Below are 24,459 nucleotides of genomic sequence, written 5' to 3'. Positions count from 1 at the left end.
GGGACATAATATGGTGTCAGGGGCATTATTGTGGGGGGCATAATATAGTGCAAGGGGCTTTACTGTGTGGGGCTGAATATTGTGCAAGGGGTTTTACTGTGTGGGGTATAATATTTTGTCAGGCATTACTGTTTGAGGCATAATATGCTGTCAGGGGCATTACGGTTTGGAGCATAATATATTGTCAAGGGCATTACTGTAGGGGGGATAATATGGTACGAGGGGCATTACTGTGTAGGGCATAGTATGGTGTCAGGGGCAATACTGTGTAGGGCATAATATGAGGTCAGGGGCATTACCGTGTGGGGCATAATATGGTGCAAGGGGCACTTAATATTATAAGGGGCATTACAGTGTGTGGCATAATGTGTAAGGGGTATTTCGGTGTGTGGCATAATGTGTAAGGGGCATTACGCTGTGTGGCATAATGTGTAAAGAGCATTACTATAAGGAGGAAAAATTACATATAATGTAAGGGGAATGAATAAGGATTTTTTTTCCTGTGCTGGACAATGCAGAGTGTCAGGTTCGGTTTTGCTTGTGTCCCCGGAGGGGGCGCTAGTGGGTCAGTGGAGGTAGGATGGAAGAAGTGAGGAGGCTGGATTGGGTTTCTGCGCATCAGCGCAATGGTGTTTTATTAACATAAAAGTTCACACAATAAGGCAGCAGAATAACGTGCAGGAATAAACAATAAAAAGTATGCAATGGAAATGGTGCAGCTTGGAAGCTGAGAGTCTATGGAGGAAATGGTAATGATGGATAAGTTCACTGGTGTGAGAACCAGAATGGTTTAAAACGTGGAGCCAGCAGAGATGGTAATAAATGTGTAGCAAACCTGGTAGCAGATGCAGGAGACTCAGGTGGAAGTTCACAGAGCAGTTCGTTAAGCACAGGCAGCTAGCAAGCTGCTTCACAGGTGAGGTGATGGAATGCACCTGGAGAGAGTCTCTACTGCAGAGGCTGAAGCACACTGCGGTTGTAGTTAGGTGTGGAGCCAAATACAGATGCAGGGGTTGCTGATGCTTGTAGTTCCACGGAGATGTAGGAAGGTAACCAGGAACACGGAGGTACAGGTAGGTAACCAGGAACACGGAGGATCCAGGCAGGTAACCAGGAACATGGAGGAATCCAGGCACATGGGTCGCAGGAGTGACACAAAGTTCAGGACAACCACAGGCTCACCCTGCAGCTCCTGATATACCCCCTGGTGTGCAGACATTGGTTGGAGTGGGAAAAGGAGGTGCGGCCAAGCTCCGGATTGGCCGCCGTACTCTGACCGATGGAGACTGTCATGGCGGCGCCCATGCCGCGGCCCGGCGGGAACGCGGCATGCTCACACGCCCGCTGTTACAGGAGCGTTCCTAGGCCCAGGATGACGTCTGGCGGCAGAGGAGCGGACGACAGCAGAACGCAGGGACCCCGGACGGAGTCCGCACCGACGGACAGATGTGGCTATGGTGAGTCGATTCCTGACCGTACCCCCTCCTTTATGGGTGGGCACTGAACACCCACGTGGCTTGGAAGGATGAGTTCTGTGGAAGACACGGACCAACCTTGGAGCATGGACATCTGACGAATTCACCCAACTTCTCTCCTCAGGACCATAACCGGACCAGTCGATAAGGTATTGTAGACGACCGTACCGGCAACAGGAATCCAGAATCTTCTCTATCTCGAACTCCACGCCCCGCTGAGTTCGCACTTTGGGGCCGACTGGAAGAGCTCTTTGGAAGCGATTCAGTACTAACGGTCTGAGGAGAGAGACATGAAAGGCATTAGGTATTCGTAGAGAAGGTGGTAACTTGAGCTTGTAGGCCACAGGACTGATGACTCTTTCGATGGAATAGGGACCGATGAAACGTGGTGCAAATTTCATCGACGGGACTCTAAGACGGAGGTTCCGGGTGGAAAGCCAAACCTTGTCACCAGGTTTCAGGCTAGGAACTGCACGTCTTTTGCGGTCAGCAAAGAACTTATACCGGCTAGAAGCCTTCTTGAGAGAAGCATGAATCTTCCTCCAGGTTGAAGAGAACTGACTCAAGACAGCAGTGGCAGCAGGAACATCAATGTGAGGAAGTTCTTGAAAATCTGGAACACGGGGATGTTGTCCATATACAGCAAAGAACGGAGTTGTTTCTGTAGCAGTATGGTAGCGGACATTGTGGGCAAATTCAGCCCATGGGAGCAGGTCCAACCAGTCATCTTGAGAAGACGAAACATAAAGTCTTAAAAAGGTTTCTAACTCTTGGTTTACCCTCTCCGTCTGCCCATTCGTCTGAGGGTGGTAGGCTGACGAAAACTTGAGGTTGACTTGCATGGCAGAACAAAGCGCTCTCCAAAATCTTGCCACAAACTGAACTCCACGGTCAGATATAATTTCAGTGGGTAGTCCATGTAAGCGGAAAATTTCACGTAGGAAGATTTGGGCAAGCTTTGGTGTGGAAGGAAGACCCTGGAGTGGTACAAAATGGGCCATTTTGGTAAACCTGTCAACCACAACCCAGATGGTATTGAATCCTTGAGAAGAGGGAAGGTCAGAGATGAAATCCATGGACAAGTGTGACCAGGGACGGCTGGGAACAGATAATGGTTGTAACTGACCTGCTGGAGATTGTCGAGGAGTCTTGTGCTGCGCACACTTCGGGCAGGATGCCACGAAATCTTTGATGTCAACTTTCATCTTCGGCCACCAGTATGTCTCAGAGAGGAACTTGAAAGTTTTCAGGACACCAGGATGCCCAGTGAATTTGGACTGAAGAGCCCAAAACAGCAACTTGGAACGGAGTTCTGGGAAACAAAAGTCTTACCAGGAGGTGGAGCAGGAGAAACTTGAGACGAAGCAAATACCACTGGACTCAGGATGGAATGCGGAACCGAGTCAGACGTCTCCTCTTTGGACTCCATAGATCGGGATAAAGCGTCTGCCTTGATATTCTGAGAACCTGGGCGGAAATGAAGCTTAAAGTTAAAACGAGAGAAGAACATAGCCCACCGGGACTGGCGAGGATTGAGGCACTGGGCTGCCTTCAAATAAAGCAGATTTTTATGATCCGTATAGATGTTGAACGGAAATTTGGCCCCTTCCAGGAGATACCTCCATTCCTCAAGGGCCAGCTTGATCGCTAGTAGTTCTTGATCTCCAATGGAATAGTTAGCTTCTGCAAGGAGGAATTTACGAGAATAAAATCCACAAGGGTGAATCTTCCCATCAGTTCCCTTCTGGGAGAGAACAGCTCCAACTCCTACTGTGGAGGCATCCACCTCCAACTCGAATGGCTTGTTTACATCCGGTTGAGACAGAACTGGAGCAGACATAAAGGCCAGCTTGATCTTTTGAAATGCAGCTAAAGCTTCTTCTGACCAGTTGGAATGATCTGCCCCTTTCCGAGTTAAGTTGGTAATAGGAGCGATGAGAGTTGAAAATCCTCGGATAAACTTCCTATAATAATTGGCGAATCCCAGGAATCGCTGAATAGACTTGAGACTACTTGGAATGGACCAATTGGCAATGGCTTCCAACTTTGTTGGGTCCATCTGGAGATCCGATCCGGAAATTATATACCCCAGGAAGGGTATGGAGGGGACTTCGAAGGTACACTTGGATAATTTGCCGTAGAGACTGTTCTCATGAAGACGTCGGAGGACCTCACGGACTTGCAGACGATGAGAAGAGAGATCTTGGGAGAAGATGAGGATATCATCCAGGTAAACTACGAGGTATTTGTACAGAACGTCACGGAAGATTTCGTTAACAAAGTGCTGGAACACTGCTGGGGCATTGCTCAACCCGAATGGCATTACCAGGTACTCGTAATGACCATCTCGAGTATTAAAAGCTGTCTTCCATTCGTCACCACTACGGATTCTGATGAGGTTGTAGGCACCGCGGAGATCTAACTTGGTGAAGATGCGGGCTCCCTTAACTCTATCAAACAATTCAGTGATGAGTGGTAATGGATAACTGTTTTTGATGGTAATGTCATTGAGACCCCGGTAGTCAATGCATGGACGTAATCCTCCATCTTTTTTTTTAACAAAGAAGAAGCCCGCACCAGCGGGTGAAGATGAGGGACGGATAAATCCTTTCTGTAAGTTCTCCCTGATGTAGTCGCTCATCGCCTCAGTTTCAGGAACGGATAACGGATAGGTACGCCCCCTTGGTGGTTTCTTGCCGGGAATGAGGTCAATGGGGCAATCCCACTCTCTATGGGGCGGAAGAACATCAGAAGCCTTTTCACTGAAGACGTCAGAGAAATCTTGGTAAGCCGCAGGAAGATTTGACTGGGTTTTGACTTCAGAAGACTTGATAGGACAAACTTGGGCTAAGCAGGACTGGCGACAATGTGAACCCCAGGAAGTGAGTTGTAACGTAGACCAATCAATCTGCGGATTATGTAGTTGGAGCCAGGGCATTCCCAACACGATCTCCTGGGTTGCCTGAGGAATAACTAAAAACTTTATTAATTCAGAATGCAGGAACCCGACTCCCAGAACCACTGGTCTGGTTTGGTGAGAGATATTCCCCTTGGAGATTCGGCTACCATCTACTGCAGTGATGTAGACTGGATATGAGAGTTCGCAGATAGGCAAACGAAACTTATCTACCGCAGCTTGAGTGATGAAGTTTCCTGCGGCTCCACAGTCCACTAACGCAGATGCAGACTGAAGACCATCTGTAGTCTCTAAAGTCACAGGAAGAATGAGGTCTTGGTTTGAAGGAGCTTGTCTAGAAGATCCCAACTTGACTCCTCCTTTACAAGTCAGGATCTGGCGTTTCCCGAACGCACTGTACAAGAATTGATCTGGTGACCTGCAGCCGCACAATAAAGACACAGTCTCTCACGGAGTCTTCTTGACCGCTCCTCAGGAGTTAAGCGGGACCTATTAACTTGCATAGGCTCATCAGAAGGTGGAGGCTGAAATTGTACTGAAGGTACCATTCTTGACTTGCGCGGCTCACTACGAGCACGCTCACTGTTGCGTTCGCGGATGCGAGAGTCCAACTTAATGCATAGAGAAATCAGTTCAGGCAATTGCTCAGGGACATCGCGGGTTGCCAGTTCATCCTTGATCCGATCTGAAAGTCCATGCCAGAAGGCTGCTACCAGGGCTTGATTATTTCACTGAATCTCTGCGGCTAACGTCTGGAACTGGATGACATATTGTCCCATACTCCGGGTACCTTGACGAAGCTGAATAAGGTCTGCAGAGGCTGATGTTGCACAACCTGGCTCGTCAAAGATACGTCTGAAGGTTGACACGAATTCAGCGTAGTTGTTCATCACAGGGTCAGCACGTTCCCACAGAGTAGACACCCAACTCAAGGCAGAACCAGAGAGCAGTGAGATAATGTAGGCAACCTTGGATCTTGACGTGGGGAAATTGTGTGATAATAATTCAAACTGGATTTCACATTGGTTAAGGAACCCGCGACATAACTTCGGACTGCCATCATATTTGCTAGGCACAGGCAGGTGCAAGCGTGACACTGGAGCTGATGCAGCCGGCGTAGAAGAACTCACAGCACTTGCAGGTGCTGGGGTAACTGGAACTGGAGTAGCAAGTACACTAGGCAGGGTTTGCTGTAATGTATCAATCCGGGAGGACATCCCTTGCAGAAACTGGAACATCTGCTGCTGCACAGCCTCTTGACCATCCAAGCGGGAGACCAGATTTTGTAAGGCCCCTGACCCCACACTCTGACCACCGTCCGAGTCCATCGGTCCTGAACTTACTGTCAGGTTCGGTTTTGCTTGTGTCCCCGGAGGGGGCGCTAGTGGGTCAGTGGAGGTAGGATGGAAGAAGTGAGGAGGCTGGATTGGGTTTCTGCGCATCAGCGCAATGGTGTTTTATTAACATAAAAGTTCACACAATAAGGCAGCAGAATAACGTGCAGGAATAAACAATAAAAAGTATGCAATGGAAATGGTGCAGCTTGGAAGCTAAGAGTCTATGGAGGAAATGGTAATGATGGATAAGTTCACTGGTGTGAGAACCAGAATGGTTAAAAACGTGGAGCCAGCAGAGATGGTAATAAATATGTAGCAAACCTGGTAGCAGATGCAGGAGACTCAGGTGGAAGTTCACAGAGCAGTTCGTTAAGCTCAGGCAGCTAGCAAGCTGCTTCACAGGTGAGGTGATGGAATGCACCTGGAGAGAGTCTCTACTGCAGAGGCTGAAGCACACTGTGGTTGTAGTTAGGTGTGGAGCCAAATACAGATGCAGGGGTTGCTGATGCTTGTAGTTCCACGGAGATGTAGGAAGGTAACCAGGAACACGGAGGAACAGGTAGGTAACCAGGAACACGGAGGATCCAGGAAGGTAACCAGGAACACGGAGAAATCCAGGCACATGGGTCGCAGGAGTGACACAAAGTTCAGGACCACCACAGGCTCACCCTGCAGCTCCTGATATACCCCCTGGTGTGCAGACATTGGTTGGAGTGGGAAAAGGAGGTGCGGCCAAGCTCCGGATTGGCCGCCGTACTCTGACCGATGCAGACTGTCATGGCGGCGCCCATGCCGCGGCCCGGCGGGAATGCGGCGTGCTCACAAGCCCGCTGTTACAGGAGCGTTCCTAGGCCCAGGATGACGTCTGGCGGCAGAGGGGCGGACGACAGCAGAACGCAGGGACCCCGGACGGAGTCCGCACCGACGGACAGATGTGGCTATGGTGAGTCGATTCCTGACACAGAGTAAGTGAGGCCAAACCCCTTTTTTGAGTCTACTGCATATGGTGGGCATTTTCCAGCAATTTTTCTACTGCGCTGCCACTGCTGATGTGGGATTCCAGGGAGATGGTACTGTAAGTATGGAATAAATGGGTAGATGTGTGGTGTGGACCACCCTTGAATCCATGGCCATGTCATGTGCGCTGCACACCATGCACCTATAACAAATATGCCACAGTCTATGCTATTGTGGGGCATAAGTATATGTTTTTGTATGTCTAACCGTATATCTTGTGTAAATGCTATTTTTTTTTCAGAAGGATGCATATTTATAAAGCAAACAAGTTAATATTTATGTAAGTGTACTTTTTCCTGTGTGTATGTGGTTGTGTGTGGTTTCCTATGTACATTCACTGTATTAATGCCAGTGTCGGTATTCTGACCGCCCGCATCCTGACTGCCAGTATCCCGTACCCAACCCTCCCATCGTATGTTCCTGCATTCTGCTGCATTAACTCTGGGCTGTATCACAACATGCTGTTCAGCCTGTTTATTCAATACCTGTTTAAGATATGATTTGTGTGGACTGACCTCCATTACACACCACTGACACCTATCAACATATGTTCTGCCAATACATATGTCATTCCTTAATGGTGTTCTGGAAGGTTTAACTTACCTGTTAGAAGATGGTGTCTGGCTATTTCTTTCAATCTAGAGATTGGGAAAAAAAATGTAAAACACCATTACAAAGTTAATAGATTAGTATAAAATACTAATCTATATTTGACACTGGATGGTTGAAATGGGTTCAGTATGATTTACCTGTATGCCGGCAACGGGACAATCCCTAGAAAGCCCCATGCGTTCTCACTGCGTTCACCACGCTGCGGGCACAGTGATTTGCTGCGCTTGCCTCAGGTTATATTCCTTCTCATGGACACCTACAGAGGGAGTATAGCTTGTGTCGCCGGCATGGCACCGCTTGTTGGGATTACGGCGTCAGTATTGTGATCGCCGGGATCCCGACTGGCGGTAGTTTAACCGCTTCCCTTATTATTGCTATTATAGTACTGTATTATTGATCCAGCAAGGATCAATAATCATAAAAATTTTTTATATAATGTGCACAGTTATTGGTAAAAGTAAACTTAAATCATGAAATTTAATAGCTCCGTTGGGCGAAATTATAGTACATTTACTAATTATCAGTGTGGAGCCCGGCTTATCAGACTTAATAATATTCCTTTCTTCCGTTACATTGGTATTTTCATTACCAGTATATTGTATATTGTAATTTTTTGGAAGAAGGCAATTTACATGTCTTATAGTATTTATCCTTTCCAACATTAGAGACACACATATAATTTCGCCCAACGGAGCTATTAAGTTTGATTTATATCACCTAACTCTAATTTATTAATTTACATTTTGGGATAGACAAAATCCTATGACAATTGCTAGTTAAACATTACTGGTACTTTGTCCTTTGCCTTATAGCCATTTTTTTAGAGGACCACTAATAAAAGTTACATTTTAAACATTACAAGACCACCTATTTGACAATAAAAGTGTGCCCCAGAAAAGACACATAGTCTTTCTTTTTCTTTTGGCTCTTGTACTATACAAGAACCATACACTCTCCCCAGGTAACAAATTCTACCATCATTTATCTGGCGACTCTGAACTTTAACCTTTTGGAGCTGCACCATTACTATTGAATCGTCCCCACTTCAGCTATCATTAATGTCTTGTGGAATACGGACAGTTTTTTGCTAAATCAGCTACGGTTCATCTGAGACAGATATAGGTGTGCTTTTACTGTTTTAATATTATTATTATTATTTTTATTTTTATTATTTCATATTTTCTAAATGCGAAGCACTACTATTAAATATTAAATTCATATTTCCATACGTTGGCTCTCGTTTTTAACTCATTAACTCCTGACATACAGCACAGCTGTTGTTGCTTTTTTTCTTGCTTGTTCCACCACTCCACATAGTGTGTCGGCAAGCGCAGTGTCTCAGGAGTTCTTAGTTCCAATTAATCATTCATCCACTATATTGTTATTGAGGCGCTGTATTGGTAGTTTTTCGTTTTGGGAAATGGCAAAGCCAAATTAATTTGGAGGAGATTCACTTTGGCTTTTGTCTAGTCTCTTCCAAGAATTCAGTACTAATCCCAGTTGGACTCTCCTTCAATAGACAGTCTGTCAAAGTGTCAGCATTCTGGGACAGCAGTGCCACTGGGAACTTCTTAGATATCAATTTAGCCTGAACTCATTAGATATCAATTTCGCCTGAACTCATTACATACCACCTTGCAAACTCACCCTGGCAATAACCATTTGTGGCCTTGATGGCAATGCACTGCCTAATGGCAAGATTAATCTGCAGACCCCTCTGATTCACTTGTCCATACGTGCCCTTGCACACAGAAACCATTGTTCTTTACATTACTTATGGATCCTCTCATTTTGGATCATCCTTGGCTAAGGTGCTACAACACTTTGATCAACTGGGATACTGGAGAAATCATCCAATGGGGGGCAAAGTGTGCTGCAATATGTTTGTCCTTGTCGGTCATGACCCTGCAATTAATTCCTTAAGGTCTGCCCCTGCAGCATCACAGCTTTGCTGATGTATTTTCCAAGAAAAATGCAGGCACACTGCCTCCTTATCGTAGCTATGATTGTGCCATCGATTTAGTGCCAGGAGCCTGGTTAGCAAAGGCTATATGCCCTATCTATTCTAGAAACAAAGGCCATGGATTAATATACTGTATGTACTGTACATAGAAGAAACTCAGTAAGGGCTTATACGGTCCTCTAAGTCTCTGGTGGGTGCGGAGTCTTCTTCGTCACCAAAAAATAGTAGTCTGTGGCCCAGAATTTCAGTGCCCTGAACAAGATCAAAATCAAGAATACTTACCCCCTGCCACTGATCTTTGGGGGTCATTCCGACCCGTTTGCACGCAGCGGTTTATCACTGCGGTGCGAACGGGTGCGGAATGCCCATGCGCGGCGGCTGCACTGCGCGTGCATGACGTTGCCCGGCGACAGGTGTCGCTGGGTTACGTCGCGTCTAAAGAAGGAAGCAGTCGCAGAGCGGACCGCAAAGATGATTGACAGAAAGAAGGCGTAGCTGGGCGGATCCGGAGAGCTGCAGACCGTTTTCGGGGAGTGGTGAGGAAAACGCAGGCGTGTCCAGCAGTACGAAGGGCGGATGTCTGACGTCAGAGTCGGCTCCAGCATTGCAGGGATCATCGCACAGAGTAAGTATGTACAGGGCTAGTCTACTTCTGTTTTAATTTTTTTTTAGCTTAGCAGGGCTGCACAAGCGATCGCAGCCCTGCTAAGATAAAATACACTCCCCCATAGGCGTGTACTAGTTGATCGCAGTAGCAGCAAAAAGTTGCTGGCTGCGATCAACTCGGAATGACCACCTTTGTTCTTTTGATCACCTTCGTACGCCACCATATTTTCCAAAATTGATTTGCGAGGTGCATACAACCTCATTTGCATCAGAGAGGGCAACGAGTGGAAAATGGCATTCAATACCCAGTTTTAGCATGAGTATTTAGTTATTTTGTCTTTTAAATGCACAGGCAATCTTTCAAAATTGAATCAATGATGTTCTGCAAGAGTTCTTGGCAAAGTAGTGTCTACCTACAGTAGATGATATTTTAATCTATCTCCCAGTGTAAAACTCAGAGAACGCCATTAATATGCAAGGCTGCAAAAATGTGACTTTGAGGTCAAGGAAGTGTCATTCCTGGGTTACATCATTAACTCAAAGGGGTTTTCTATGGACATTGTAAATCTCCAGCCCATCCTCAACTGGGCACAGCCCACTGAACTGAGAGCCATACAAAGGTTTTTGGGCTTCACAAATTATTATAGACAATTTGTCCACTCATTCACTGTATTAGTGGCTCAGATCACTGCTCTGACCAAGAAGGGGGCAGATCCAGCAAACTGATCCTCTCATGACATCCAGGCCTTTGAAGCCCTAGAACAAGCTTTCATCTCTGCTCCAGTCCTCTAACATCCAAACCTAGGACTCCCCTTTATCGTTAAGTAGGAGTTGATGCAGTCCTGTCTCAAATGGACCCCAGGAATAATAAGATACATCCCTGTGCTTTCTTGTCATGGAAATTTTCACCTGCAGATGTAAACTATGATGTTGGAAATCATGAACGCCTAGCAATCATATGGGCTTTTGAGGATTGGAGACATTGGTTGGAGGGAGCAAAGCACACCATTATAGAAATCACAGACCACAAAAATTTATTCTATCTCGAATTAGCCCTGTTACTATATTCCAGACAGGCAAGTTGGGCTTTATTATTTACCAGATTTAATATAATAATTACCTATAGACCAGGTAAAAAAAAAATATCAAGGGGGATGCCCTATTATGCAGCTTCCTTCGGAAACATGAAACCACTACCGTTAAAATTCACATTTTCCCTGCAAATTCCATTCATGCGGGATTAGCATTAGACCACTCCACACAGCTCCAGACCATGCAAACTCAAGCTACTCCAGAAAACTCAAGTGGACTTTTGTTTGTTCCTGAGTGGTTAAGGGGTACTGTCTCATTGGAATTTCATTCCAACAAAGCTTTCGGACCTCCTGGAGTATGTAAATTCTGGAATTGCTGGTGGCCCACACCCTCTCTGGATGTCAAATAATTTATTCAAGCTTGTAGTATCTGATATAATAATAAAGTTCCTTGAACTTTACCAACCGGACAACTTCTTCCTCTGCCCATTCCCACCAAACCATGGTCACATATTTGAATTAATTTCATTGTGGTTTTGCCAGTTTCTTCCAGTTGTGAAACCATCTCGGAAGTGGTGGTTCGCTTCAGCAAAATGGCCCCCTTCATTCCATTGTCTAAACTCTCCAGTGTTACAGATGCTTCCCTGTTTATACAGCATGTCTTCAGACCACACAGGTATCCTACAGATATTGTGTCAGATAGAGATACGTAGTTTATTGCCCGATCCTGGAAACTTTCTGCTCTTTGGTGGCGATTAACCTTAGGTTTATCGTCTGGTTATCATTTGCAATCTAATCACCAAACAGAGCGGGTGAATCAGTCACTGGAATACTGTAGTATTTGTGGTACTACATTTCCTAACTGTGTAATAAGTGGGAGGCGTATCTGCCTCTCACAGAGTTCGCTTATAACAATGCTTGTTGCTCCTTCACCAGTGTTTCACCTTTTGTTTTCGTGTTCGGATACCATCCCAGGGCAAATTCTTTTTCCCATTGTTGTCCAGAAAGGTGCCTTCAATGCAGACCATGGTCTCTCATCTCAGGATTATTTGGAAGAAGGTACATACTGCTCTCAATAAAGCATCCTTCCTGACACGGATCTTTGCAAACAAATGCTGCAGGCCTTGCATGTTTAGGTTCGTGGCGAAGATGAACAAAGGCTGCAGCACATACTTCTCTACAATTTGCATTGATACTAATCATAAATGCGCTAACATATGCAATTAGTAATGCAAAGGACAGCTCTTCCAATACCAGCTGTTCTTTGCAACCGGTGTTGGCCACTGCACGTCCAGGTTTTGGCCCTCAGAGTCCCTCAGAGCATGTGCAGGGGGATGCAGCTGGGGAAGGGGGGGAAGTTGGGAGGCATCTGGTCGATGGGCTTCAATAGGGTAATACCAGCAATAGTTGGTATTACTTTCCATGGCGAAGCCCTGGGATGTGTTTCTTAGTGTGCATGGAAGTGCAGTAATATCCCTGAAAATTGGGATTTGACCACAATTTCCCCTCTCTGCATCCCACCCAATGTATGGTTGTCCAGTCGTATCATTAAACTTCGTCAGCCATCACAAAAGTTTGGTCCTAAGTATGCAAAGCCCTCCATGATTGTAAAGAAGGTGAATCCAGTGGCATTCTGCCTCAAGTTGCCCATGTCCTTGAGGATTTCTATCACCTTTCATTGCTCCTTATTGAAACCTTTGGTCGTGTTCAAGAAATTAAGATCAGTTTGCTCCAGGAAAACTTCCCAGTTTTTGATCATGACCACCAAGAATTTGTTGGTGAAAGAGTCCTGGACTCCAAGTATATTCGAGGTCAGCTTCATTTCTTGGATCATCAGAAGGGCTACCAGCAAAGCATCTTCATGCGAATTAACTTAAAAAAGGCATTCTTTAAGGAATTTCCTGACTAACCTGGATCTAGCGGTTCTTTAACACCTCTTCAAGGGGGAAGGGGGTACTGTTATGAGCAATTGAAGCAACTCATCCTGGCAGCAGGTCCCCAGTTGTTGTCTGGCAATTGGGATGCTGCATCATAACAGCCTCAGGGGGCTTCTGGCAGTTTCCTGACAATGGGCTGTGCACTGCTTGATGGTCCTGCTGTTCCTAAGCTGGTACACTTTTCCTCTGTATGTAAAGATACATGTTATGTTTATATAAGGCTGGGTTATATGGGACTCAAGACCTCACTGCCAGGGATAGTGTAATTCTACAACTTGTTGCTTTGGTGCACACTCCCTAGCTCAGTTCTGTGCCATGAAGAACTGGTCCTTGCTTGGGTGAAAGCTCCAGATTATTCCTGCCTGTGCACTGTCCTTTTGCTCTCACTGGATTTGGGAACCCCAGTTATCCCTGCTTAACCTCCAGCCTCCGTCAGTTGGATCTAGTTTCTCAGTGTATTAACTATACTCTGCTCTTGCCATATCACCACCACTGGCTTCAGGAACCTGTAGGGTGAACCCCTGCCACATCCTAGCACCTAGTTGTACCTCAATCCATTCCTGCTGCTACCTAGTAATCACTTGACAATTGTATAAGCCACTACTGTTGGTAGGGGAAGTTGAGGCAGCATCCTAAGTACCGGTGAGTGTGCTGTACTCTAAGGAAACAACAGGTAGCTGTTATTGGCAGAAGACCTTGCTTGTGTGTCTCTAGGGGATTTATGTAATAGCACAGGTGTTTCATAACATTATCACTGGCCAATACTACAGTAGATTGGTGTCAGGATGGATAAAGCAATGCAATCTGGTGGCTGATATTGGCTGACCATGCTTGTGTGATTCTTTGGGAATTGTATAATGCTTTGGTGCTTCATAACAATGCAAATGTACACTCTTTGGCAGGGTTTGCTCCCTAGTAAGTGCAGCCTACATGAACACTTTTAAAAACACAAGCAGGATTTAAAAAATATATATATTTTACACCTAATCATACCTCTGGTTGGCCACTACTGGGGACTATCTCTTGAGGAATCCACCCATTAGAGAATAAGGGAGTATATGGTGGTACCATCTTTCCATTGGGCCAGTCATCTCTAGAAAGAAAGAAAGAAAGAAAGAAAGAAAGAAAGAAAGAAAGAAAGAAAGATATTGCTATTGTATATCTGAACATATTTAAGAGAAATTTACTCTCATGTCAAATTAGATTTTATTTATAGATTAGATTTTGGCTACTGTGTCATTACCTTGTTCTTAACCACGCTTCCCCCAAACTTTCCCACAGCTGTCTTTCTTTATCTGTCACACATGAGTTCAATAGCAGTATGGCCTTTTGTGTAAGGAATGGAGACACCACAGTACTGGAGGTGTTCTTCCATGGACATTTGGACAGGATCTGTAACAGAAAGTTGCAATTTATGTTATGACTTTGTGCTAGTGTAAAAGCAGTTGTGCCCATTTATCCTTACCTTTGGAAGCAAGCTCAGCATCATATGGACTAATTCCACAGCGCTTGGCTGGTACATCTCATCCTTGAGTTTTCCCTGGTGACATAATTCAGAAGAATATTATTGAATGAAATATGCTTTTTTTTATTTCATATGTAATCAAAGGATAGGCATGTTCAGTTCTAAATGGTAAAATTTCAAATTTGTTGAACACAAAGCAGAACTATGTAAATTAGAAAAGAAAGTATGTGCTGAATAAAGAAAAAATCATAACATTTGGACTGCTTATTAACAATAATAAGTATTGTATTGGGGACAATACAAAAATCTTCCCCAAAGCCGTTTCTAGACATTGTGGCGCCCAGGGAGAACGTTTCCTTTGGCGCATTCCCTCTCCCCCCCTCACCCAGTTCAAAACAAGGACAGTGTGCCAACCAAGGGCGTAGGGAGGGTGGTGTCGGTGGAGCTTGAGCTCCAGGCACCCAAGACAGTACAGGGTGCCGCAGCTCGACTCTGCCGGAACCTCCACCTTGCCGCACGGAGCTTGCAGCTGTCAGTCACTGACAGCTGCGAGCCTGAGCAGCATCAGCTCTCTACCACCCTCCCCTCCACCCCTCCGTGCTCTGTGATGCACGGGCGTCTGATGTCAAGACGTCAGACGCCACATGGGTGGAGATGCGCCGCAGCCAGACTGCACAGGACTGCGGAGACGGAGCAGCTTTGTGTGTGTAAGCGGCGCTACCAAGGGGCACAAACCAGGGGGCACAAATACTAGGGGCAAATCTACAGGGGGCTCAGCTACAGGGGGCACTACTACTGTGGGCAAATCAACAGGGGGCACAACTACTGTGGGCAAATCTACACGGGGCACAACTACTGGGGGCAAATCTACAGGGGGCACAACTACTGGGGACAAATCTACAGGGGGCACAACTACTGTGGGCAAATCTACTGGGGTCACAACTACTGGGGGCAAATCTACTGATGGTACAACTACAGGGGGCACAACTACTGGGGGCAAATCTACAGGGGGCACAGCTACAGGGGGCAAATCTACTGAGGGCACAGCTACAGGGGGTTCAACTACTGGGAGCAAATCTACAGGGGGCACAACTACTGGGGGCAAATCTACTGAGGGCACAGCTACAGGGGCACAACTACTGGGGATACAGCTACAGGGGGCACAACTACTGGGGGCAAATCTACAGGGGGCTCAGCTACAGGGGGCAAATCTACTAAGGGCACAGCTACAGGGGGCACAACTACTGGGGGCAAATCTACTGAGGGCACAGCTACAGTGGCACAACTACTGGGGGCACAACTACTGGGGGCACAGCTACAGGGGGCACAGCTACAGGGGGCACAGCTACAGGGGCACAACTACTGAGGGCACAGCTACAGGGGGCAAAAATACAGGGGTCACAACTACTGGGGGCAAATCTATAGGGGGCTTAGCTACAGGGCACAACTACTGGGGCCAAATCTACAGGGTCACAGCTACAGGGGCACAACTACTGGGGCAAATATACAGGGGGCACAGCTACTGTGGGCACAACTACTGAGGGAACAACTACTGGGGGCACAGCTAAAGGGGGCACAACTCCTGGGGGCAAATCTACAGGGAGCAAATCTACAGGGGCTCAGCTACAGGGGCACAACTACTGGGGGCAAATCTACAGGGGCACAGGCTACAGGGGGCATAACTACAGGTAGCAAATCTACTGATGGCACAACTACTGGGGGCAAATCTACAGCTGGCACAGCTACAGGGGGGATAACTGTGGCCATGCCCCTTCCCTATGAAGCAATGCTCCTTTTTTTGCTGCGCGCCTTCTCCGCGCAGTATGTTTCACCTACGGGTGTGGGGGGGGGCGCCAAAGGAAACTTTCGCTGAGTGCCACAAGGTCTAGAACCGGCCCAGGTGGCCACGCCCCCAATTCAGTACATGGGAGGGGGCCAAAAAATACCTTGCTCCAGGCACCATGACACCTTGCTACACCTCTGGTGCCAACCAGTTCAATATAAGGACAGTGTGCACCAAAGGGGCATCACTTCATGGGGAAGGGGCAATGCCACATAATAGCACGATTCACATTACACTGCACAGTAGTGTCCATCAGTCACATTACACCACACAGTAATATCCCTTATACAGTACACATTATGCCATGATAGAGCCCTTTACACACATTGCACCAGATAGAGCCTCTTATACACATTACGCCAGGTGGCCCCTTATACACATTGCACCAGGTACAGTCTCTTATATATATTGGCGAGGTAGCACCTTATACGCATTGCACCAGGTAGAGCCTCTAATAAACATTGTGCCAGGAAGCCCCTTATACAAATTGCACCAGGTAGTGCTTCTTATACACATTGTGCCAGGTAGAGCCTATTATACACATTGCACCAGGTAGCCCCTTATACACATTGTGCCAGGTAGCCCCTTATACACATTGCGCCAGTTAGTACCTTATACACATTGCTCTAGGTAAAACCTTATTGAGGAGGGAGATCTGGAGGTAAGTAACCTCAGGCCCCCCGCTGCAATCCACAACAGATCCCGCAATGACCTGCGCAGTTTCAGGGCTGCGTTCGCCATTGACTGCAGCCATAAGGCTCACAGCCACCAGCACTGCAGGGCTTTGCTGAGCTGCTTGCTGAGCAACAGCTCAGCAGCAGCTCAGTGCCAGATGCTCCGGGATTATGATGCCGTCTCACGACCTGCGGTGCTGCCAGTGAGTGGTAGGCTGGGTGCCAGTGCTCTTCATCACCCCGGTAGTGTGCTGGTCCTACTATGTCTATGTGCTAGAGCTGTGTATCTGTAAGAACTATGCTCCCTGCTGGCCCTACACGGACACCCGCCTCCGGGTCTAGGGTTACCACCTCATCCCTTTATTTTTGGCTATACATTAATTACACAGGTTCTGTGGCTGGCTGACTTCAAGACTCCATTTCATCTGGTTTTAATCAGCCACAGAACCTGTGTAATTAATATGTGTCCAGAATTAAAGGAATGAGAGCGTAACCCTACCCGGGTCACCCAGGCTGAGTGCACAAAGGGTTGTGTGTGTGTGTGTGATTGTGTGTGTGTGTGTGTGTGTGTGTGTGTGTGTGTGTGTATATAAAAGGTTTCCGTGTTACATATATGTGTGCAATACAGGGAATCTATGCAACATATGTATGTGTGCAATACAGTATGTCTGTGTTATATGTGTGCAGTACCCAGGATGTGTGTAGTACAGGTTATATGTGTAACATGTATGTGTTACATATGTGTGTGCAGTGCAGGATAGCTGTATTACATATATGGAAGCAGTGATATTATATTATATGAGTATATTGTGAGTACAGTATTTTGCTTAACGTTAAATAATGTGCATATAGCGGGTAATTCCAAGTTGATCGCAGCAGGAATTTTGTTAGCAGTTGGGAAAAACCAGGGCCCTCATTCCGAGTTGAACGCTCGCAAGGCGAATTTAGCAGAGTTGCTCACGCTAAGCCTCCGCCTACTGGGAGTGAATCTTAGCTTCTTAAAATTGCGAACGATGTATTCGCAATATTGCGATTACAAACTACTTAGCAGTTTCAGAGTAGCTTCAGACTTACTCGGCATCTGCGATCAGTTCAGTGCTTGTCGTTCCTGGTTTGACGTCATAAACACACCCAGCGTTCGCCCAGACACTCCTCCGTTTCTCCGGCCACTCCTGCGTTTTTTCCGGAAACGGTAGCGTTTTTATCCACACGCCCCTGAAACGCCGTGTTTCCGCCCAGTAACACCCATTTCCTGTCAATCACACTACGATCGCCGGAGCGAAGAAAAAGCCGTGAGTAAAAATACTATCTTCATTGTAAAATTACTTGGCGCAGTCGCAGTGCGAATATTGCGCATGCGTACTAAGCGGAATTTCACTGCGATGCGATGAAAAATACCGAGCGAACGACTCGGAATGAGGGCCCATGTGCACTGCAGGGGAGGCAGATATAACATGTGCAGAAAGAGTTAGATTTGGGTGGGTTATTTTGTTTCTGTGCAGGGTAAATACTGGCTGCTTTATTTTTACACTGCAAATTAGATTGCAGGTTGAACACACCACACCCAAATCTAACTCTCTCTGCACATGTTAAATCTGTCCCACCTGCAGTGCACATGGGCCCTCATTCCGAGTTGTTCGCTCGCAAGGCGATTTTAGCAGAGTTGCTCACGCTAAGCCGCCGCCTACTGGGAGTGAATCTTAGCATCTTAAAAATGCGAACGATGTATTCGCAATATTGCGATTACACACCTCGTAGCAGTTTCTGAGTAGCTTCAGACTTACTCGGCATCTGCGATCATTTCAGTGCTTGTCGTTCCTGGTTTGACGTCACAAACACACCCAGCGTTCGCCCAGACAATCCCCCGTTTCTCCGGCCACTCCTGCGTTTTTTCCGGAAACGGTAGCGTTTTTTCCCACACGCCCATAAAACGGCCTGTTTCCGCCCAGTAACACCCATTTCCTGTCAATCACATTACGATCGCCAGAACGATGAAAAAGCTGTGAGTAAAAATCCTAACTGCATAGCAAATTTACTTGGCGCAGTCGCAGTGCGGACATTGCGCATGCGCATTAAGCGGAAAATCGCTGCGATGCGAAGATTTTTACCGAGCGAACAACTCGGAATGACCCCCATGGTTTTGCCAAACTGCTAACAAAGGGGGTAATTCCAAGTTGATCGCAGCAGGATTTTTGATAGCAATTGGGCAAAACCATGTGCACTGCAGGGGAGGCAGATATAACATGTGCAGAGATAGTTAGATTTGGGTGGGGTGTGTTCAATCTGCAATCTAATTTGCAGTGTAAAAATAGAGCAGCCAGTATTTACCCTGCACAGAAATAAAATAACCCACCCAAATCTAACTCTTTCTGCACATGTTATATCTGCCTCCCCTGCAGTGCACATGGTTTTGCCCAATTGCTATCAAAAATCCTGCTGCGATCAACTTGGAATTACCCGCTATATGCACATTATTTAACGTTAAGCAAAATACTGTACTCACAAACACAATATACTCATATAATATAATATCACTGCTTCCATATATGTAATACAGCTATCCTGCACTGCACACACATATGTAACACATACATGTTACACATATAACCTGTACTACACACATCCTGGGTACTGCACACATATAACACAGACATACTGTATTGCACACATACATATGTTGCATAGATTCCCTGTATTGCACACATATATTTAACACGGAAACCTTTAAAACAGTATGCACCTTATGTAAAGGTGTAATAAGTAGGGGTAAGGACGTTAACCACCTAGAAACATCCTCCCTTATACGTCACCTGCCACGCATTCAAAAAAGTCACTGTCAAGTTCAGAAACTGTGGCTAAGACCGTAAGCAGTCCACTGAAACCTAAATCCCTTTGTCCTGTCGTATACAAGCGCCTACAAACAACACCAGCAACTCCTTCATCGTCAATTTCCTCCTCGATCAGGATCAGAAGTAGTCCTGCAAGCCATGTCACTGGCATGACTGACTTCTCTCCTAACCGGGATTCCTCCGGAGGATCCTGCATTGCTACACCTACTGCTGCCACTGCGAGTCATTATTCATACCGGAGAGGAATTTGGAACACCATTACTTCTTTCACTAAGCAACTGACTGTCCAACAGTCCTTTGCGAGGAGGATGAAGTACGACAGCAGTCCTCCTGTTGCAAAGCAGATAACTGAGGCCTTGACAGATATGTTGGTGTTAGATGTGCATCTGGGATCCGCAATTAACACAGTGTGATTTAGACAATTGATCGAGGTAATGTGTCACTGGTACGAAATCCCGTCTAGATTCCACTTCACTAGGCAGGCGATACAGAGAATGTACAGAGACGTCAGAAATAGTGTCCTCAGTGTCCTAAAAAGTGCAGTTGTACCCACTGTCCACTTAACCATGGACATGCGGACAAGTGGAACAGGGCAGACTAAGGACTATATGGCTGTGACAGCCCACTGGGTAGATGTATAGCCTCCCGCAGCAACAACAGCAGCGGCAACAGTAGCAGCATTTCACAAATGCCAACTCGTTCCTAGGCAAGCTACGCTGTGTATCAATGGTTTCCGTAAGAGGCACACCACCGACAACCTCTTAGAGAAATTGAGGGAAATCATCGCCCAATGGCTTGCCCCATTTAGACTCTCCTGTGGATTTGTTATATCAGACAACGCCACCAATTTTGTGCGGGCATTAAATAAAGGCAAATTCCAGCATGTCTCATGTTTTGCTCACACAATAAATTTGGTGGTGCAGCATTTTTTGAGAAATGACAGGGCCGTGCAGGAGACGCTTTTGGTGGGCCGCAAAATTTTGGGACACTTTCGCCATTCAGTGACTACATGCCGAAGACTGGAGCGCCAGAAAACACTCTTGAACCTGCCCTGCCATCACCTGAAGCAAGAGGTTGTGACGCGGTGGAACTCAACCCTCTATATTCTTCAGAGGATAGAGGAGCAGCAAAAGGCCATTCAAGCCTATTCATCCACCTATGACATAGGCAAAGGAGGGGGTATGCACCTGACTCAAGCGCAGTGGAGATTGATTTCAGTCTTGTGCAAGGTTCTCCAACCCTTCAAACTTGCCACACGTTAAGTCAGTTCAGACACTGCCAGCTTGAGTCAGGTCATTCCCCTCATCAGGCTTTTGCAGAAAGAGCTAGAGAAAGTGAAGGAGGAGCTAAGACAGAGCAATTCCTCTTGGTATGTGGAACTGGTGGATGAAGCCCTTCATTCGCTTTGCCAGGATTTAAGGGTGGTCAATCTTAAAATCAGAGCACTACATTTTGGCCACCATGCTCGATCCTAGGTTTAAAGCCTACGTGGTGTCTCTCTTTCCAATGGACACAAGCCTGCAGAGGCGCAAAGACCTGCTGGTGAAAACATGGTGAGCTGAAGCAGTACATGACACGACAACAGCTCCTTCATATGATGCTGTCACATTTGAAAGAATGGTGGAGGATTACATCAGTGACAACATCCAAGTAGACATGTCAGACAGTCCGTACCTGTACTGGCAGGTAAAAGAGGCAATTTGGAGGCACCTGCACACACTGGCTCTATTTTACCTAAGTTGCCCCCGCTCCAGTGTGTACTCCTAAAGAGTTTTTAGTGCAGCCAGAAACCTTGTCAGCGATTATTACCCAAAGTTTCTGAACTTGGCATGATGCATGCACTGCAGGTGACGTATAAGGGAGGATGTTCCTAGGTAGTTTATATTCTTACCCCTACTTTTTATGAATTTCCAAAGGCAACACATGGCTTGACACTTGTTGATTTGTGTAGAAAAAATTCCACACCGAAGAGGTGGCTTTTTTGGTGTTTTGCCCAGGTATGACAATGGGCTTTTTTATCCCATGGCCAACAACTGTCTCTACTGGTGCCTTATTCAAATAAACCACATCACCCTCAGAATCCTCATCGTCAACTTCCTCCTCAGCACCAGCTAGACCAATATCCTCCTTATCCTGGTGTACTTTTCCAGTGACATCCTCAATCTTAATATCAGCAACTGGACTTGCAGGGGGCATGCACATGGTGGTAGGAGCCTACTCTTCCCATACAGTCTTGGGAAGGTCAGGCCTAGACATCGCAACCGCGGACACACCTGGACTCTCCTTGGGGCTTTGTGATATCTCTGAACGCACAGTTGTTTTTTCCTATGCTTTAATAAGATTATTTTTTTTCATTTTTCGAGAGGAAGGTTGACTTCCATCCTCATGAGAAGCTAAACCACCAGTCATGAACATAGGCCAAGGCTTTAACCTTTCCTTGCCACTTCGTGTCATGAATGGCATATTGCAAATTTTATGTTTTTCATCAGATAATTTCTTTTTTTTCTGATTATTAATTTTTGTTTCTTGGATTTTATAAGCCTTCTATGACACTGGGCATCGGCCTTTGCAGACAACGTTGATGGAATTGCATCATCAATGTCATCACTGGTGGCAGCAGCAGCAGCTTCAGCACTAGTACTAGGAACTAAAAGTGGTTCCTGATCTTTCACAATTTTTTCCTGCAATTTTTTTTTCTCCATTTCACAAGACAGCACCCTTTTACTATTACAGCACACAGACTAGTGCCTCTTTATTTTCACAGAACCCCTGTGTTTTTGAAGTATACAAGACAGGGCCAGTGTATTTTTATTTTAACAATAGCACCCCTGTATTTTACAAAATACAGGACAGGGCCAGCACCACTGTATTTGAACAACACCCCTGTAATTTTACAGTATACAAGAGATGGCCAGTGTAATTTTATTTTAACAACAGCACCCCTGTATTTGGTCCAGTGTACTTTTATTTTAACAAAAGCACCCCTGTACTTTTACAGCATACAGGACAGGGCCAGAGGCTTTTATTTTAACAACAGCACCCCTGTATCTTTATGGCATACAGGACAGGGCCAGTGTACATTTATTTTCATAGCACCCCTTTATTTTTACAGCATACAAGACAGGGCCAGTGTACATTTATTTTCACTGCACCCCTGAATTTTTACAGAATACAAGACAGAGACAGTGGGGTATATTTACTAAGATTCGTATTAGTACCGATTTGGAGTGAGAATCATCACGAATGACATCGAAAGTGTAAAATTGCAACTTTTTGAATTTATTACGACTAATTTACTAAGCTCCCGTATTCTGCATTTTCGTTTTTTCCGATGTCGATGTCATTCATTTTTTGGGAAAGTTTTACGTGAGTGACTTGTAAAACACTGCCGACTTTAATACAATGAATCTCGGCCGGATCTGAGAGATCCGTGCTGGGCTTCATTGTGCACCTTGTAAAAATTTAAAAAATGGTTGAAAAGTTAAAAAAAATTGCGTGGGGTCCCCCCTCCTAAGCCAAACCAGGCTCGGGCTCTTTGAGCCGATCCTGGTTGCAAAAATATGGGGGAAAAATTGACAGGGGTTCCCCCATATTTAAACAACCAGCATCGGGCTCTGCGCCTGGTCCTGGTTCCAAAAATACGGGGGACAAAAAGCGTAGGGGTCCCCCGTATTTTTGTAACCAGCACTGGGCTCCACTAGCTGGACAGATAATGCCACAGCCGGGGGTCACTTTTATACAGTGCCCTGCGGCCGTGGCATTAAATACCCAACTAGTCACCCCTGGCCGGGGTACCCTGGAGGAGTGGGAACCCCTTAAATCAAGGGGTCCCCCCCTCCAGCCACCCAAGGGCCAGGGGTGAAGCCCGAGGCTGTCCCCCCCCATCCAAGGGCTGCGGATGGGGGGCTGATAGCCTTTGTGAAAATGGTTGAATATTGTTTTTAGTAGCAGTACTACAAGTCCAGGCAAGCCTCCCCCGCAAAGAGAACCACAAGTACCAGCATGCGGCAGAAAACCGGGCCCGCTGGTACCTGTAGTACTACTACTAAAAAATACCCCAATAAAGACATAACACACACACCTTGAAAGTATAACTTTAATACATACATCCATACCACCATATGCACATACTTACCTTATGTTCACACGAGGGTCGGTCCTCTTCTCCATGTAGAATCCATGGTGTACCTGTTGAAAAAATTGGCGGTTGACTGAAAGTAACCTCACCGCTGACCACAAAGTTCCCACCATTGGTTATAATGGAGCGCATAGGCGCTACATTGTAACATTGCCGGGTGCTGCCTGTCATACAGTACAGGAGCACACAGCCAATCAGGAGGGTGCCACAATGTGGCGCTCCCTGATTGGCTGATGAAACCCTCTTAGACATAAGTCAGAGGGGGTTTCTGGCATTCGGGGAAAGGGGTCCCATGTGAAAACATGGGGCCCCTTTCAGTTCGAGGTCGGGTATCCGTTTTTTTATTTTAACAAGTACGTGGATTACAAATGGAATACAAGAAGAAGAGGAGCCTTCTACCCAGGATTTTGTGAGTATAATTTTTTCAACAGGTACACCATGGATTCTACATGGAGAAGAGGACCGACCCTCGTGTGAACATAAGGTAAGTATGTGTATATGGTGGTGTGGATGTATGTATTAAAGTTATACTTTCAAGGTGTGTGTGTTATGTCTTTATTGGGGTATTTTTTTAGTAGTAGTACAACAGGTACCA

The 24,459-nt window shown here is 46.2% G+C and overlaps 1 protein-coding gene across 2 annotated transcripts in view; it reads right to left on the bottom strand.

Annotated features, from left to right (window-relative positions):
- LOC135042599 (epidermal growth factor receptor kinase substrate 8-like) overlaps nucleotides 1-24,459 on the bottom strand; it is a 421,293-nt gene that overhangs the window by 268,462 nt on the left and 128,372 nt on the right. For both annotated transcript variants that reach the window (XM_063955034.1, XM_063955035.1), the window contains 4 exons: nucleotides 14,361-14,435; nucleotides 14,139-14,287; nucleotides 13,889-13,988; nucleotides 7,350-7,384 (listed from right to left, as the gene is read on the bottom strand). In XM_063955034.1, the coding sequence (XP_063811104.1) occupies nucleotides 7,350-7,384; nucleotides 13,889-13,988; nucleotides 14,139-14,287; nucleotides 14,361-14,435 (359 nt within the window). The remainder of the gene's footprint in view (nucleotides 1-7,349; nucleotides 7,385-13,888; nucleotides 13,989-14,138; nucleotides 14,288-14,360; nucleotides 14,436-24,459) is intronic.

Source organism: Pseudophryne corroboree, chromosome 2 (assembly GCF_028390025.1).
Source record: "Pseudophryne corroboree isolate aPseCor3 chromosome 2, aPseCor3.hap2, whole genome shotgun sequence".
Lineage (NCBI taxonomy): Eukaryota > Metazoa > Chordata > Amphibia > Anura > Myobatrachidae > Pseudophryne > Pseudophryne corroboree.
The sequence above is the reverse complement of the archived record's forward strand: the minus strand, read 5'-3'. Positions and strand labels throughout refer to the sequence as shown.